The 19,090-nt window shown below is 37.4% G+C and overlaps 1 protein-coding gene across 1 annotated transcript; it reads left to right on the plus strand.

Annotated features, from left to right (window-relative positions):
- The first annotated feature begins 101 nt into the window (after positions 1-101).
- On the plus strand, positions 102-18,863 carry LOC139739398 (uncharacterized). Its single transcript, XM_071650019.1, has 20 exons — positions 102-173; positions 401-487; positions 1,086-1,193; positions 2,414-2,475; positions 3,063-3,264; positions 3,894-4,027; positions 4,957-5,101; positions 5,752-5,898; positions 6,458-6,932; positions 8,977-9,314; positions 10,350-10,445; positions 10,992-11,062; positions 11,693-11,760; positions 12,870-13,023; positions 13,798-13,908; positions 14,983-15,135; positions 15,564-15,647; positions 16,750-16,924; positions 17,445-17,559; positions 18,359-18,863. The coding sequence occupies exons 1-20, from the start codon at positions 123-125 to the stop codon at positions 18,445-18,447; spliced, it is 2,865 nt and encodes a 954-aa protein (XP_071506120.1). The 5' UTR covers positions 102-122; the 3' UTR covers positions 18,448-18,863.
- Positions 18,864-19,090: the final 227 nt, after the last annotated feature.

Here is a 19,090-nt window from a genome sequence, read left to right on the forward strand (position 1 = left end):
TTCAGCCCCTTTTTAAAGTGTACATGACTGACATCAAATGAATTCAATTTTTTCTCTCTCTCGCTCTCTCTCTTTTCAATATTAATCTCTCTGATAGAATTCATAATGTGCCTGTTTTTCTGATGCATGTGACGGAATGCAACGACGGCAAAGATCACTTTCTCCTTGGACGGGTGAGTGGAATTCTCCTACCAGTATAGTCAAGTATCTGGAGCCAAATTCGAGTTTTCAAAAAAAAAAAACCAAAAAAAAAAACCCAAAACAAACCTTGGAGCATGGCAGGGCATGCAATTATTATTTGAAGTAAGATGGAATGAGGGCAAATAACAGCATCTTTGAGAACAGCAATGGACAGTTGGGCTTACACTTATTTCATGATCCATGTCTTTTTGTTTTACAGGGTGAGGATGCATCAAGGTTTCATGGTACAACATCTGTCGGCTTGGTGTATGACATCAGTGGGCTCATACCAACAACTGTCACCAAGGTAAGTTCAATCAAAATATCACATGGTGTGTTTCCTTGCTTGAGTCAGCTTTCATTGAGATAGTACCATACAATAGATTAACCACTTTGTAAACAGTGGTGGATTACTTGTATTCAGCTTTGTGTGTAAGTGTAAGTGTTAGTGTAAGTGTAAGTGTAAGTGTAGGTGTAAGTGTGAGTGTAAGTGTGTAAATGAATCACCTGCAACAAATCAGGAAGTAAAGGCAAAACACTTTTTTTTCTTATTTCTTAATTTTTTTATTTTTTTTAGGTAGAGAAGGATTTCAATTTCTTGATACAGCAGATTATATGCACAATGCTTCAAAAGATCAGCTGAAAATTAATTTCTTTGACTTTTTTACACTTCACTTTAAAATGCAGCCTGTGTTCTTTGTTTGTCATCATATATCCCTCCTTTGAACTTTTGCCTCTTGCATTCACTAAATCTGCATCAAAAAAATAAGTGAAAGCAGTTAAAAAAAAGAAGAAAAACATTCCTTTTTGTTTTAAATCATTCTCTTCATGACATCATGCTTTAATAGTTGTAGTCCTATGAATACAAATGGCTATTCATAGTACACATTCTGAAATCTTTTTAGGGAACAAGCATTCCAAGAAAAATCCTGTTGCTGTCCAAACCGTGCAGACTAGAGCCATGTAGAGACGATGCCCCTGAACTTGCCACAAATGGTATCTGTGCTCAGAAGGTGAGTCTATGTTTTCAGTGGCTTTGCTGGCGTGTTCATTGGTGGAATGCCAGGCAGTAAAAGTTGTCAAATCTGTCATCACTGTCACTTGTGCAGAACAGCCAGCATCCCCTGTTGACTACAAAACTGTCCCTGTGCTGCAGCTACTGTAAAACCAGAAATTTTTGCAAATGTCACAAGGAGCCCAGATTGACAAAATTAAAGTACCGGTACATACAAAAGTTCTTGTCTACACTATGCATTGAATGCCAGTGCTAGTTCACGAAAATGTCATGCCAAAAATAGGGCGTTGACTCCAATTCACAAAAATGTCATGATGTGAACATTTCTGGTTTTACCATAATTCCATAGCTCTCTGATTTGTGTACAGTGCACTCCCATTATAACGAACACAGTTATCACAAAATTCTGGTTACAACAAAATAAAAATCCAGGTCGCAAATTTATCGGCTCTATGTTTTTGTATTGTTTATTTGTTCAGTTATAACAAAATTTCGATATAACGATCGTCGAAAAAAATCTGCCGGTCCCGCGGACTTCATTATAACGGGAGTCCACTGTAATACTGCCAGTAGCCACCTAATTGTAATCCCTTGGTTATTTTCTGTCTGCATACAGCAGTCGCGAATGCCTATACATGTCAGTAATTTGTTACATTAGTTTGGTTATAGCTTTGCTAAACCTACATAAATCATGTGGCACAATTACCCTCAAAGTAGACATAAATTAAAGCAATCCACAACATTCTTAGGGTGCAACATTAACTTTTCTCTTTGATAGCCTATTAGGGCCACTGAAATATTTAAATCTGAAATTGTGGTGACCCAAAATAAAAGGAGATGCAACAAACCATTTTGAATCTTAGTTGCCCAATCTGGCAACCAAAAGATAACTTTTTTTTTTTTTTTTAAAGTTAGTGGCTAATGTTGAGCCCTGATTCCATAGAGGTCCTATCCATTTTGTCCATGATATTATGTACCACATATTTACCATACTCCAATTCCTACGTAATGCACATAGATACATGTCCGTGTACTTGGTGATTTCGCAGAAATGTTCTTTCTGTAACCACCAACATAACAGTATCTTTTTAAGTGGCCCGTACAGATTTTACTGTAGTGGGCAATCCAATACTGATACACATGCATCAAGTACTACAAAGTGTTCAAAGATTTTTGAAGAAGTCTTGAACCAATCTTTTGTATCATCTTCACTGACAGGTAACCATTGTCAACTGCCTCGATAGAAGTCTTGGAATATATGAGCTAGGAAATAATCGAAGGTAGGTGTTTTCACTGTGTGTTTTCAGTGAATCTTTTCATTTATCTAAGGGAAAATTCCCTTGTTATATCACAAATCAGGTAACAAAAATCAAGACTCAGTGTACCATGCAAGACAAAATAGATTTAACTACTGTGGGATGTACAAACTGTGCATGCTGCTGTTCTTTGTGAACAAGCATCATCAATGTTTACTTTTAAAGATTTTCTACAGAAATATAGACTGCCATTAAAGAGACCTGTAACTTGTTACCATTATTCATTCATCACCTTATAGTTTTAATATGTTTCCTTAGAGATGCAAGTACCAGGTTATTTTAATAGTGGGTTATCTGTGCATTGTGTGTCAATAGAGCATACATGTATGCATTTGTGTCTCTATCCCTTTAACTCCATTCTTTGAAATGTATAGCTAGAAAAAGTTAAAAAAAAGCTATGAAGAGGGGCAAAATTAAACAGACACCAATGTTGCTTAAAAAAGGGACATAAAATGTATTCTATTTGTTCATTTGATGCTTTAATCTCTATGCTATATCTTCAAAGAAAAATCTGTTGTTACCATAAATTGTATAACTGCTTTTGATTTCAGACTGTATCTGACTTATCAGTATGATGGAAAGACCCCTCTACCTGTCTTACCCGTGGGATCAAAGGCAACCATCAGTAACCCACACACGTTTGTTCAGCGGAATGAAGACTCCAGTGGCCCCCCAAGAAGGGAAGATTTAGTCTGCTGCATGCTTAGTACCATTACTGTGCATGGTCAAGATGAAGGAATGGAAGCTTCCAAGGTTTGTGAATGACCTTGACATATACAAATAGTTTGTGAAAGGAAAGATTGAAGCATTTTTCAAAGACCCTCAAGATGTTTGTTGGAGCTGAATGTCCTGAGCAAAGAAAGAGTCTAAGCATGTCAGCATGAAGACCAGATGATGACATGAAGGAATACTGTAAAACTGGAAATTTTGCGTGAGTAACTTTTCGTGCTCGGTCGGGTAAGATGAATTTCACAAATATTGCATTCTAGTTTTTGGTCATGCGAAATGCACAAAAAATTTCCACACCGCAAAAATGTCCACTTTTACAGTAGTTGCATGAAGCCAAGAATAATGCAAGACCATATTTGCAGCCTTTCAATCTCGATCAATGTGATGTCTTGAAAAAACTATTTTAAACATCGTATGTGAGAAACAGCGGTCTGTAGTTATCTTCTGATTTGAGGATGCTGCTTTTCCATATCCACAACACATCCTTTCTGTTTTATTCATGTACATCAAATTGTGAGCTGATACATAAGGTATGCAGTGTAGTTCTAAAACAGAGCAAGTGCATTCTTGAATCTGTCCACCTAGAAAGTATTACAAGTGAAAGAGAAGTCGTAACAGTGATTGAAGAGATGTTGTAATTTGCCATGCATCAGGCAGATAGAGTCTCCCCTGGGAGGATCCTGCTAGCCCTGTGTGCCAAGCTGCACCCCACCCTAGTGGCCCTGGAGTGGCTGCGTCTTCACATGATTCCGGTCCTGAGCCAAAAACTATTACCGGACATTGTCGGGTACAGTATCTGACCAGGCCATCATTGACCAATGTGTGTCATAGGCTAAATAATGTATTGAAAGACTGCAGTGTAGTCCATCAGTTAGGTAATGATTAGAGATGAAAACACAACTTTGTTCCTTTTTGGTCCGAGGGGCCTGAAATCTGTCTGACAGCTCAATCCCAGTATGTAACTCGAGCTAATTTTCTATTAAAAGAGATGTCTTCATCTAGCTAATTATAAAGTAATTTCCCATGTTAGATGAAGTGAGCTATACTTGAATAAAAAATCTATGAAATAGAGGTCACTTTCTATACATTGGTATAATGCCATTTCATTTTATTATGGATTCAATAATTGAATCTAGCTTGTACTTACTAACAAAGACCTGCAATGGTATTCAGAGTTAGATAGGTGTGTACAGTATCTAATGAAAGCACTAGTTTAGCATTTCTGTTCTTCAAAGATAATTGGATGAAAATGAGGGTTTGATAGTCAGGTTGATATTACCATCATGCATACCTGATATCTTGTATTCTATATGGTGGTTTTGATGTGCTAAGTGGCTTTTTGATCAACTTGGTTCTCACATCCTAATGTTACTGTTAAGTGTGATTACTTTCTGAATTCCAAGGTTGGTACTATGATAATTTGTGACACTACACATTCATTGACACTGGCATGCAAAATCCAATTCTTCTCACTTTGTGGGTCATTTCAATTTATGACCATAGTAATAAGTTGATGATACATATGATGGGATGAATATTACAGAACTTGATTGACAAATAGTTACAAAATTTTTGTCAATGAAAAAGTGAATAGATGTACAGTGAGAACAGGTATGGATGAATGTATGAATAAAAAAGGGTAATGTTAGGTACATACATAGCTGTATGTGCATCTACAGATTAAGTAGTCTATCTTCACTCTCTATCCTTTGCCAGGTTGAAGGATTTATTACAGGTTTGCTTCAAAGTTCTGACTACTAGACTAGCAAGCTCTGAGGAACAAATCATGCCCACCAGATCCAGGAACTTGTACGAAGAATTTCTCTCCCATGATACAGCTTGTTGCATCTCTGATGAACAGGTACGGTAAGCAATGAGACTGGTGGTGAATACACGTGTACATGATGGACCTAACTGTCATTATCCTCAAGGGTTTTTGTGTAAGTCAAGACTGCAGTTGAATTGATATAGTTGTTGGAAATTTTGTCATAGTTTCTGCTTGAGAAACTGGACTACCATGGTGGGTGGTGTTCTTGCTGTGGTTTCCATGGAAACCAAGGTTAAAATAAGGAGTGTTGTCCTTGGTTTGATCTCTATCCTCACCTTTTAGGCAGTTCTTCATAGCTTTTTTTAAATTTTTTTTTAAGATATAATTTTCACAATGCTTTAGTAAAAACAATCAGAGTTTTGGACCACAAAGTCATGCTTTTGACTTGAATGCATGCTCACGCATATTTTTCATGCAATGGAATGTTTAGACCTCTCAAAGGAGAAATATCAAAGTGTGAATTCATTTTTTGAATAGGTTTGCTTCCACACAGAGCATCCTAGATTATTGTGCTCAAGATCTATTAAAAAAGACTTTGTGTGATTCTTACAGGTCATATGCCTAAACAGAAAACCTGGTAAAAATATTTGCTGCATTGCCATAGTACTTGTACATATGCAATGTGTAGCACATGCTCTTGTGATGTGTTTTGTGAATGTTTTTCTGTACAATTTTGTTACAAGTTTGAGCCATTTAGTTTTCTGAAGATCAACGAAATTCATGACTTCATCGGCTGTCAGCTGAAAAGTGGCTTGGACAAAGTTTCTACCATCATGCAAGGTTTGCGGAGATATACAGTGATCCGAGCATCCTCTATCAAACCTCAAATGGTAAGTGGTATTCAGTGGCACTGAACTATGAGACAGATGTGCATTTTTTTCCCCAAAAATTCATGGACAACTTGTATAATGTCATGTGGCAAAATCTCAAAGCCTACATTAATCCCTTATGATAAAGTCAAGTCATTCAGAATGTGATTACTATCAAACTACTGATTAAAAAAAAAAATGAAAATATAGAAAGAAAAATATGTATACAGTGGACTCTCGTTATAACGAAATCCTCCGGACAGGCAGTTTTCTTTTATATATCCAAATTTCGTTATGACTGAACAAATAAACATTAAGAATACATAGAGCTGGTCATATTGCGGCCTGAATTTTTACTTCGTTGTAACCGGAATTTTGCTATAGTATAACAGTGTTTGCTATAACGGGAGTGCGCTGTAAAGTATAGGTATACACTGTTTATGACAGTGTAGATAATCTGAAGAGAGAAGTATTCATTTACAAACACTCGCACAACTGTGGTACAAGTGAAGGCATATCAGTAGGAAGAGATCGTGATGCTGCTTCTTACGTCTGTTCATGGTTTTTCTTTCTGCCACAGATCCTTGTTGCAGAGTTGTGCGTGGAGGGACCTGATGGTGGACTCTTCCTCAGAGATGCCTCTGGCCTCCTTCCGTGTGTTATTTTAGACAGAGGGCCGGCCGAGAGAAAAACCGACCAGGAACGACGCACAAATCCAGACCACAAAAGCCCCAAAGATCTTGCCAATGCACAGTCCATGCCCAACCAGTGCCATCTGCATCCGTGCCTTTCGCATCTGCTCAGAATCGACGAGTTCACGTTTGTCAGGGAGGAAGTAATTGAGAGCGGAACGGAGGAAGGAGCTACCAGTACTTCATGTGATTCTATGACTTCAAGTTCATCGAGGGTTGGTAGGAAGACTCGGCCAACTGACTACATCATCTTTGATATCTCTCAAGCATTGTGCCTTCACCATGGGAGCAGGATGGAGCGGAGAGACGGGAAGCGAGGAAAGAGGAAGAGGAGTGTACAAGGTCAAAATAAAGATGATGAGAGTAAGAATTATTCAATATGTCATGGGGATATCATGGGGGAAAAACAACTTTTTATCTGACATTAATATGAAATTAAAAGAAAGATATGTACATGTATATGTAATTAAATTCAGTTTTGTGTAGATACAATGGTCCATATAGAAAAAATTTGTCGCTGTTTTTCAGTGATCATTTCTCTATGTTAGACACACTGATCTTGTATCTCCACTTGCCAATTTGTCCATTGTTAACAACAAGCCTTCACCAAGCATTATTGAAAGGTATTTCTGTTATAATTAGTTGTCCCCGCCGAACGAGTTCGAGCAGGGGACTATGAAACGGGCTCCGTACGTGTGTGTGTCCGTCCGTGCGTCCGTCCGTGCGTCCGTCCGTGTGTCCGTGTGTGCGTCCGTGTGTGATCAAATTCTTCAATTTGCTACTTCTCTGTCATTTATGAGCCAATTTTGATTCTGTTTGCTTTATATGATAGCACTACATGGGAGCTTTGAAACTTCTACACAGAATTTCAGTCGTGACCTTTGACCTTGACCGTTGACCTATATTGTACATTTTGCTACAAAATGCTACTCCTTCGCCATTTCTAACCCGATTTCGATTCCGTTTGCTTTATATGATGGCACTAGGTGAGGGCTTCAAAACTTCTACACAGAATTTTGACCTTTGACTTCTTTGACCTTTGACCTTGATTTTTGACCTATATTGTACATTTTGCTACAAAATGCTACTCCTTCGCCATTTCTAACCCGATTTCGATTCCGTTTGCTTTATATGATGGCACTAGGTGAGGGCTTCAAAACTTCTACACAGAATTTTGACCTTTGCCTTCTTTGACCTTTGACCTTGATTTTTGACCTATATTGTACATTTTGCTACAAAATGCTACTCCTTCGCCATTTCTAACCCGATTTCGATTCCGTTTGCTTTATGTGATGGCACTAGGTGAGGGCTTCAAAACTTCTACACAGAATTTTGACCTTTGCCTTCTTTGACCTTTGACCTTGATTTTTGACCTATATTGTACATTTTGCTACAAAATGCTACTCCTTCGCCATATCTAACCCGATTTCGATTCCGTTTGCTTTATGTGATGGCACTAGGTGAGGGCTTCAAAACTTCTACACAGAATTTTGACCTTTGCCTTCTTTGACCTTTGACCTTGATTTTTGACCTATATTGTACATTTTGCTACAAAATGCTACTCCTTCGCCATTTCTAACCCGATTTCGATTCCGTTTGCTTTATATGATGGCACTAGGTGAGGGCTTCAAAACTTCTACACAGAATTTTGATCTTTGCCTTCTTTGACCTTTGACCTTGATTTTTGACCTGTATTGTACATTGGCTACAAAATGCTACTCCTTCGCCATTTCTAACCCGATTTCGATTCCGTTTGCTTTATGTGATGGCACTAGGTGAGGGCTTCAAAACTTTACACAGAATTTTGACCTTTGCCTTCTTTGACCTTTGACCTTGATTTTTGACCTGTATTGTACATTGGCTATAAAATGCTACTCCTTCGCCATTTCTAACCTGATTTCGATTCCGTTTGCTTTATGTGATGGCACTAGGTGAGGGCTTCAAAACTTTTACACAGAATTTTGACCTTTGACTTCTTTGACCTTTGACCTTGATTTTTTACCTATATTGCACATTTTGCTACAAAACGCTACTTCCGGCGGGGACATATATTACGCACCGCGTAATTTCTACTTTTCCTTGTTTTCATTTGTTTTAGTGGATGAAATCACCCATGTATGTACATTGATCTGTTGTTTACCTGTTAAAAAAAAGTGTTTCCATGTTACCAAGTACATAATGTTATAGTAAAGAAGGATGTAGTGAGCTTTTCTCAATTTTGTTTGAACTTTGGAGTAGTCACTTTTTCAAAATTCACGATGAATATATTATGATGCAATTTGTATGTATATGGCTTTGTGTAAATAATAGCCATTCTGTATGTAGTTTGCAGATAACAAACCTGTCTTAAAAATCTGCTGGGAAAGCATTAGTTTGCACTTTTTACAAAATAATTTTATTTCCTCAGATCTCGTGTCAAGACCATCAAACTCTGAAACAGTCACAATTCATGTGCTCAGTAGGAGACATATGCTTCGACAGCCACTTGAAGGCAAGGATGACAGTAGAGGGCAGCAGACTCCAAGATTTTTCTGTGACATCCTTGTGTTGAAAAGAACAGAGGTTGGCAACATTGCAGGGAGAACGAGGCAATGTGGAAGATCAGACAAGCAACTGAAGAGCGAAAGTGAGCTGAAGTGGGAGCCTGCGATACTCGGTTTCCAAGGCGATGCCGTCAGGTGGTACCATTTTCTCAGGAGATGCCAAACTTATCAACTCCAAAGCTCAGGACCTGAACACGCCAAGGTAAGGTTTCCATTTCTTGTACTTTAAAGGACAAGTTCACCTTCATAAACATAAGGATTGAGAGAATGTAGCAATATTAGTAGAACACATCAGTGAAAGTTTGAGGAAAATCGGACAATCCGTTCAAAAGTTATGATTTTTTGAAGTTTTTGTGCAGTAACCACTGGATGAGGAGACTACTACAGTGTACGATGTCACATGCGTACAACAATATAACGAAAATATAAAGAGAATTTCACAAAATTCCATCTTGTGAAAAAAGTACACATTCCCCTGACTCGTTACCGACAAATGTTATGGGCAATATTATTCCCCCTGCCTTTAGAAAGAGGCAAGTCAAGTGCTCTTTTATTATGCGAAAAAAGTGGAAATATGTTGAATTTTCTTTTACATTTCCTTTATACTGTTGTACGCATATGACTCACAAACTGTAGTAGTCTCCTCATCCAGCGGTTCCAACACAAAAATTTAAAAAATTCATAACTTTTGCATCGATTGTCCAATTTTCCTCAAACTTTCACTGATGTGTTCTACTAATATTGTTGCATTTTCTCAATCCTTATGTTTATGAAGGTGAACTTGTCCTTTAAACCCCATTTTATGTTTTTCTGTGGTTCAGTGAAACAGTGTGAGGCATTTGAAGTGTAGGTTACGAGTTCAAGAAGTTAATATTACAGTAGCTAAGTGGGTTTTTTGTTTTTGTTGTAGTTTTTGTTTTTTGCATTAGAATTCCCTAAAGTCTGGATGTCAAAAGGACTGAGATAAATATCCAGCCAATTTACCTGTGGCCAAAACAAACAAAACAAACCTACATATATCACATATAATAAAAACAAATGCTGAATCAACAGGCAATCCAATTTTGGGATTCATGCTCATTGCTTTATGAGAAATGCTTTCATTGTAAGTTTGTACGTTGTCATTAGGGGAAGGTTTTTTTTTTTATTATTATTTTTAGCTTACAGCCAGTGGGGGTTCATAATCCTGGATTCCTATTATTATTATCATTATGTATTATGTGTGATTTCTGTCAAGAGTGCAGTGTTATCTTCAGTGAGGATGCTCTCTAAGAAAGGCCTGGCACAGCCAGTGTACATCGCTGACTCATTTTCACAGCTGCGGGTTCTGCAGGTATGTGATGATTTCCCAACACTTACTATTCTTTTTCATATCTCCCCACTATTGTACAAAAAAGAATGACAACATTATTTGGTGGCAGGAATTCTATGCCCTGCAGCAAATGGAGAATGCCATTCCTCAAACAGGGCTCATGTGGTGGTAATGAATAACACCAGCAACAAAAGATTTAGGGTGTTGTCATTGTTGCTAATTGTCTTTGTAAGTGGCTGTCATTGTCAGAGTGAAGATCTTCGATATGTGAGTAGATTGTGAGATATGTTTTGTATTCTTTCACTTTGACCATTTCTGTGTATCCCTCATTGTATTACAGCAAATGTTCTGTGTGAAAAGTTTCAATGTCATCTTATTTCCAGTATTACTGTCACTATAGGGTCTGAAATCATAGAATAAATGTTGTTCACTATATGTTCATCTTTTCTATTTTAGTTGTTTGCCGTTAGACTGAAAATTAAAAAAGGAAATATGTAAATGTGATTGTTCTACAGGAGAAGTCTTTTTGCCCAATTGCCACGGTTGTTTTCATATTTTTTTTTGCAGAATTCTACTGTTGAAGTTTGCCACTTATGTTGCAATGGAATATCACATTCTGCTGGGAAAAAGAGGCCCAGGTTAGTTCATGAAATTTTACAGTGTTCTCATGTTACAATCACAACCACCCCAGTTCTGATGATGATTTAACTTGATCTGAAGTTTCGTAACAGATATATAAATATACGATCGTGGTAGGAACTGGCACCTTCCAGTGCATGCAGTGACTACCAGTTCAGATTTACAAAAGCAGATCTGTGGTTTTGCTATTCAGTGCATGATTCCATTGGGAATTCATAATATGTCATGTGTATGAAAAGCTGTTGTTGTGATGTGCATGTTGATTGAAAAGCCACAAACACAGAGGGTGGAACATACCAGCACATTATGTTTTCCCCCCTTTATACACAAATGTATTATATTTCAAACACTGTTTGTGCGTCCATGCATTGAGATTCAGCAACAAGCAGCTCTACAGGGCATGACGTGTAGGTAGAATAAGGCTATTGCTAATTTAGTTGCTGAGCCTGGTAAGACGTTTTACCTTTTACAAGCACTTGTTTGCAACAACAACAACAACAAAATGTCACCTTATCAATAATGATATGTTATATCTTGTTAAAAGTGTGTTACGTTAGAACAACACAGAAAAGGGGCAGCGAGTCAAATCTCACATTGTAGGAGGACTTTTATGTTTCTCTTTCAAGCAGACGACAGCAGACCGTGACTTCACTTTCTGGTTTGTTGACCAAGAAGATCGTACAGACACCGGCGGAAGGTACATTGTAGGAACATGAGCTCCTTAATTCATTCATTGAGAAATATAGTAATCTTTGTATGGGCTCTAGTTGGAGTATATCTTGTGTGGGGGAATGATTATACATTGCTTCATTTCCTGTATCATACTTGGGTCTTAAAGATTTAGTAATATACACTGTACATGTGATTTGAAGGTCTGGCTTGCCACAAACTACTCCATACAAGAGATGGCAAATTTTGAGGAACATGTCACTCAGCAGCCAGGAGCCTTTAATATCAGACTCGGCGAATCAAATGGTTTGGCTGCAAGGCATGTATTGAACTTTGTACTGTTTGCACGATGTGATGTGGGGAATTTGTGATGTGTATTTAAATATTTTTGAGGGCTAGACTAGTTATGTTTTCCCGCGATTGAAATCATTAACTTGCAGTGTGATTGTAATGTTTGCATGCAGTTGCAGTTGTGAAGTTACAATGTGACTGAAATGTGACATTTGTTGGTGCCACAAGAAAAACTTGGGTGTAAACTAAATCGGTCACACATTAGCAGTCTTCAGAGTATGGCACAAGTGCTGCTAGGCGCATCGATCTGAAGTGTAATGAATCAGTACTTACAATCATATGTAATAGTCGAAGGTAACATTGTGTTTTTATTTTACTTGCTGACAGAGATTTATTCTGTTTAATGTGTTATGTCTGTTTCTGTTGTATGTGAATATTTTGAATTGTGATGCATTTGTGCCTTGACTGTAGTTTAAAAGCAGAAAGCTGGTATAGAGTCAGTTTATTTCGGTGTTTGAGCTTTCCCTTTCCCTTTTATGTCTTCTGGTCAATTTCTGTTAACTGTTATTGATAATGTCAGATTGGGTGTAAATTGTGTGCTATTTTAACATAAAACTTTTGATTAGAAGTGGTTTTGAACTTTGTTCAATGAAATCAGATACCTTAACTCTGTCCGGTGAGCAATGTAGGAGTTGCAGGCTTCCCTCCATTTGTCACATAACAAGCGAATATCCTATCACTCTTGATGTAATGTATCACAACTTTATCATACCAATCACTGAATCAATTGAAATCCTTGTGACTCCAATCAACATGATCTTTCATCCCATGTTTCACTCCTCCCAGTTCCACACACCAGCAAATGCACTGTGCCAGAAGATCCAAGAGCCCTCGTCACCTTGCAACAAGCTGGATCCTTAGATGAGCTCAGTGTTACCATTCCATCCTGGATTCATGACTCCATTAATGGTCTAATACCAGGAGCCTTTGTAACTATTCAGTAAGTTATTTTCTACCTTTACTCTTCTTTTTTTTTTTTTAAATGACGCTAATAAGATGAATTTTATTGACACAAATTCACTGTGTTATCATTGTGAACCTTTTTACCTAGGTATTTTAAGACTGTCATAATCCTAAGCAATGTTTAGACTGTCGCAGTTACATTGGCATTATGCAGAGCTGTAGAAAATGGAGTGAATCTGAGATTTGAAATTTGAGTAAAAACATCCTTTTAAAAAAATTGCAATATTTCATGATAATACACAAAATTCATAAATATAGGAACTTAGCAAATATCAGTATGTAGAAATTATCCTTGGTGATGATTCATACGGGAATGGTCCTGTGATTGGGAATTTGTGAAAATCACCCTCCCGTCAGTTTAAGGCTTTGTCCTGAAATGTACATGTACCTCAGAATGTTACAGAGTTACCCAGTGTGTATCATTCCTTGTCACACTGTCTATGATGTGCATTATTTGTATACACGTTCATGTATCATCATTGCTACCCCAGGTTTATTGTGTTGTTACACCATGGGAATTCCTCTCCCAACTAGACACAGTCATGGGCTCCATTTCATTTAAAAAGTTGTTATGATAGCAACTCTTCTTGCAGTGGAGAGTGTCATAATAATGACAAGAATCCCACTTCCTCATTGGCTGTTGCTACAAGAAGTTGTTATTCTAATAAGAAATGCTATCCTAACAACTTTTATGAAATTAGACCCCGGAAGCTATAAATCCTCTTTTCCTTCTTCCTGTCCCTCCAATCAGAAACTGCCTGTGTAAGGACTTTGGTAAAGGAGATAGAGTGCACACCTATGAAGCTTCACCAGTGTCTTCTATACGCATTGATGGATTCAGTGTGAAAAGTTTCATTGAAATGTGAGTAAAACATAATGTTTTTTTCTTTTCAGTGTATACTAGCATGCTAGTTGTCATGTCCTTTTATACCTAATTATCCCATATCAATGCTTAGTATCAGTAGGCTGTAGTGTGAAGACATGGTATAGGATATTAAGGTTAAGTATACATTTATTAACACAAATCCACACTGTCAGTCCTAAGACTGAATTGCTGTCATATGGCTTACATAAGTACATTAAAAATAAGATTTGCAAGATCCAAATATAAATCATAAAAAATATTTTGATCTTGTAAACATGTAAGTACAGCAAAACCATAACAATAAAAAGAATACATTATATGACAATAACATAATGCATGAAGTAGGAATTATCAAAATGTACATGAATAATTAAAACTTTAAATACTACAGGAAATGAAAACAAAATTACTTTCTTCATATACAGTATTACTTTCTGCATAGCTTTCATCAAACAAAGGTCATTTGAGGTTAATAATATCTTTACGTAAATGAATGTACATTGTATAGATTCGTAGGTTTGAAAGTACTGTCAGTAGCAAAGGATGATGTATTGCGTGAAAACCAATCATCCTCGAGCATAGCACTGCTGTTGTTATGTGTAATTCCTTATTATGAGCGTAACATTTGAACATTTGGAATATTTAGAATGTCAGGAATATCAGAAAAATTCAAAATTGTTATCTTTATAAGGATTGTGTGTCTAATCATTTTTTTTTAATTGGAGCAGTTTCAGTCTCAAATGAACTGCTACTATTTGCATGCATGATATATTTTTGTTGAGTCCATGCACGCTATTGTTATCTTGATATGATATATAATCTTCTCTTGATTATTCTCATAAAAATTACCATAGCTATGATGTTGATTATGAAAAAGATGATGATAATTACTATTACTGTTGTCATCATTGTCATGATCATTATCAGTTTCCTTTCATAATGTATAATATATTTGTAATGATTACATATTAAGATATGCTAAATAAAGTTGTGATTTTTGAATGGAAATGCAGTAGATGTTATTGGATGTTGTGGCTCTATTCTGATTCTTTGATATCACAACCTTCACAGTGCATCACCCGATGAGGAGGGCTCAGCCACTGGCATGGGACCGCAACGATCCTTCCTCTTCGACATAGTAACGAGAAAAGCTGCAGAGAGAGGGGTGCTGCGTGCCACCTGGCTCTACGCCCATGTCCAGTGTATCAAGAGGTTCATTCTCAGGTAATAATGCATTTATATAAATCCCCTGCTAACCCTTCTAGTTACAAGCTGTATGTGAAAAAAAAAATGGTACATGTTTGTGATGAGGCTTTGTAATATTTCATTTCATGAATTTTCATTTGTATAATTATTATTTATTATTGTTTTTATTTTTTTAATGTATGTATGTATTTATGTACGTATGTATGTATGTATGTATGTATGTATGTATGCATGTATGAATGAATGAATGCTTCATGATATTTACCAGGCACTTTGGATGGTAGATATTGTTTACAAAACCAAGAGTGTCTTTGTTACTTCATATAATAGAAATTTCCTCATTATTTGTTCGGAGGAAGCTGAATATGTTGATGCATGAAAAGAGGCAAGAGCTCAATGCAAGAAATGAAATAGGCCCAAAACTAATCCTTTACCTTTTTCTCCAGGTGGGTGTGTCGTCAGTGTGGAAGAAATGACTGTAGGTGTCCTGACACGACCAATCACAATGGACAACTCTGCACTCAGATACTGTAAGTACAAAATTTAGGAAGGAGCAAAATTGTATTAAGACTTTATAGAGCAAGTCCAACCTCATATTGTGTCGCTTGGTGAAGGAGAGTATAAAGATCGTAGAAGTGTATCTTTCAATGAACAATTGAGAAGAATTGGACACAGAATTTGCAAAAGGTACGTAGATTATAAAAGTTTAGAAAGTATGGCAAATTGGCAACTCTGTATGATTCTGCTGTTGAGCAACTGTTGACAATTTGATTTGTACACAAAATTTTCATTTTTCTTAAAGTGTATCTGTACACAGAATATTATTTTTCCTGACATTTTAGGTTATTCTGGTAATATCCTTATTACATATAAGAGTGCAACGTTACTCACATACAGAGATATAGCAATATATAAAGAGATATAGGGCAATCTCTAAAATGCCAAAAATTACATGCGCCTTGATCTTAGAGTAGTCTTCTGGCCTTATCGACTGCATTCGATTGCGTAGTTCGATAATTTTCTGTACGATCAGTGTATTACGATACTCTCAAAACACTCAAACGCACGCAAATGTCCACGTATGCAGCTTGGTTGGTGCTACTGCGCCGTGTCGGGCCACTGACCAGGCAGCCGCAGCAGCCTCTACTCATGTGTATACATAAGGCTCGATGAGGCGATACCGATAGACAGTATTTGATATAGCTGTGTGAAGACGGAGGTGAACGAAGGAAACGTGCACACACCGATGGTCTATGCACGGCTACTATTTTCAGATTTGGCTACTACTGCAGCGCACACTATTGCGTGCTGATTTATTAAAATTGATATTTCACAGTTTGGGACATTTTTTGTGATGGGATAGAAGTTTCTCTAGAGTTCTTAGGACATGCCCTCACACCCCTCAAATTTAAATTTTAGGGGAGAGATTCCCTTTAAATATTTCTATATAGCATGTTTGAAATTCTATACATGTATTGCTACAGAGGGGCATATAATGTGCTTGCTGTAGAAAGTAAAAGATGGGAAACAGAAATGGATAATCCCCAAACCTACAGTTTAAAGAATAAATCCCATAAAACTAATGTTAAAGTAACCCCTCATAGTAATGCTGGTGTGCTGTGTTTGGCCCAGGTGTAGTGTAGATGATGGAACCGGTGAGGCGCTAGTCTGGAGTGACAGACCCCAAGTTGTCCGTGCCATCCTGGACCTGAGTGCCAGGCAGTGGGATGCCCTGGAGACCAGCTGTTTAGGACCAAACAGAGAACTGGTCTTCCACCAGTCTACCAAGCTGCACAGAGAGGAAGAGGTTTGTCATCATACACTGGACTTCACACAGAACTTAAGACCCCCCCCCCCAACTGTATTCATATTTACTTGAATTATGTAAAATCAGAAACATTCGCGGCATGAAACTTTCATGAAGTGGAGACTGGCATTCAACGCATTGTGAAAAGATAAAAACTTTCGCACACATTTTACTTCCGTGAATATTTGCACTTTGAGAAAAGTTTCATGCATGGGAAAATTTGTTGTTTTACAGTTTGACATTCATTAAAAAATATAATAAAAAACAAAAAAAGACATATTGAAACTCACCTGTTTTGATTTAGATTATTTTACAATTCTAACACATCACTTTTATCTTGGCAAAATTTTTGGTTTTTATTTTACTTTATTGGGCAATATGATCCACAAAATATGTCAAAATATTTCTCATTAAGACTTTGTCTATACTGTGAATTCTCTTCTTATTCTTTCTACTGCCATTGATATTATGCTTCCATATCTCCTTCTTTCCCTGTTTTCTTCAACAATGGCTGAGACAGACTTCCAGTTCAAGTATGCAGAACAAGAGACTTAGTATTGAGATGACCCGTTACTGTCAACACTCATGTAGCAACATTCAGCGGTCTATTTGGCTCAAGTGCAGACAGTTTAGAGGTACAATTGTATGAAATCATTTTTTTACCCCCTTAGCCCATAGAAGAAGAGTCCCGAGTATACTCGGGCAGGTGTCTATGGGAAATGCGTGTCGTACCAAAATCAGTCTGTCCTCAACGGGTAAAAAAAAATTATTTCATATAGGTACTATTTGATAGTGACATAGATTAACTGAGTCCTATTTTGCGATGCTGCTGTATGCTGTATACGCCATATATTTAGCGAGTGTAAATTTTCCCGAATCGAGACTTCCCGGCGATTTTGCAAGTGGTTAAATTTGTGAACATGGAGTCCTGTACTCAACCGAGAAATGTATACGCGTACGTCACATTCATATCGCGATCAGAGTCAATTCGCATGTCTTTAATTGCGCAAATAGCAGCTGACTCGCGAAATTTGGGAAAATAAAAACCTCACTAAGTATTTGGCGTATACAGTACCATATAATAAAGCAGGGTAGTAATATTGAATTGATGTCATCTTGTTTGAGGATGTGAATTATAAAAAAATATGAATGATCAGTGTACAAACTCTATGGCAATTGTACACCAGACTTCAGAATGTCATTATGCACAACCTCTTGCACAAAGAATCACACACTAATGAGCAGGTTTCAGCTGATAGGATTTGGGCATCTAGCGCACAATGGAATCCACAGTCCGCAAAATTTACCTCAGTTTTTAAAGCGGTACCTTGCTGTCATAACGGGGTTTACCTGTACTTTTACACTGAAGGAAACTGAGGGTTGCATTGGTTTAAACCCACTGTTGATTGTCACTGCACTGTTTACCTTTAACAGATTTCAGCAGAGAGCAAGGTACCTCTGATGATGGTCAGAAAGCTTCGTCTAAAGGACTGACTTTGTGCTGTGAGGAGGCCAGACTTTGAAGCCTCGGCAGTCTCCTCATCTCCTATTGAACTGGATGCTGCATTCATGAAAACAGACTAATGAAATGGGTCAAACAGGGCAGATTTTTACTGGTGCATACCTTTTACTGTGAAAACAAAAATAAACGAAGCCGGATTAGCACTGAGAAAGGCGTGAGATTCTGTACAGGCTTCCTGTGGCATAGACAAAGTGTGGAATGAAGGAAGAAGAGTGCCATACATACTGTAGCTGTATATGTAATCTTTAAGGTAATGTTTTGAACCCCCCGGCCAGTTATTGGAAGTACCATCATATTCAGCAGAACTGACCTACAAGTTTGACTGGCTTTTAAGAAGAGGCTGGAAATTTAAATGTTTCCCACCGAGATGTACAAGGGGACTTGTTCTCTGATCAGAGTTATGTTACAAAACATTAACACAAGGATAAACAAAAATTTCACTGGTATCCTCATAGATGTCCCTTTGCCACTATGGATAGCTGTCACTTGGAATGAACAACAAAATTTGTATCAAAATGCAAAATTGTTAACGAACTGACTGTAGCCTTTGCTGACACATGCACTATCCGACAGAAAAACCATTCTCAATATTGTGACACAAACTGTCATCTGGCCCTGAACACTGTCAAAAGATTTGGGTATTG

Source organism: Diadema antillarum, unplaced genomic scaffold (assembly GCF_040938485.1).
Source record: "Diadema antillarum isolate AM-2024a unplaced genomic scaffold, OU_Dant_1.0 seq00000798_RagTag, whole genome shotgun sequence".
In the NCBI taxonomy this organism is placed as follows: Eukaryota; Metazoa; Echinodermata; class Echinoidea; order Diadematoida; family Diadematidae; genus Diadema; species Diadema antillarum.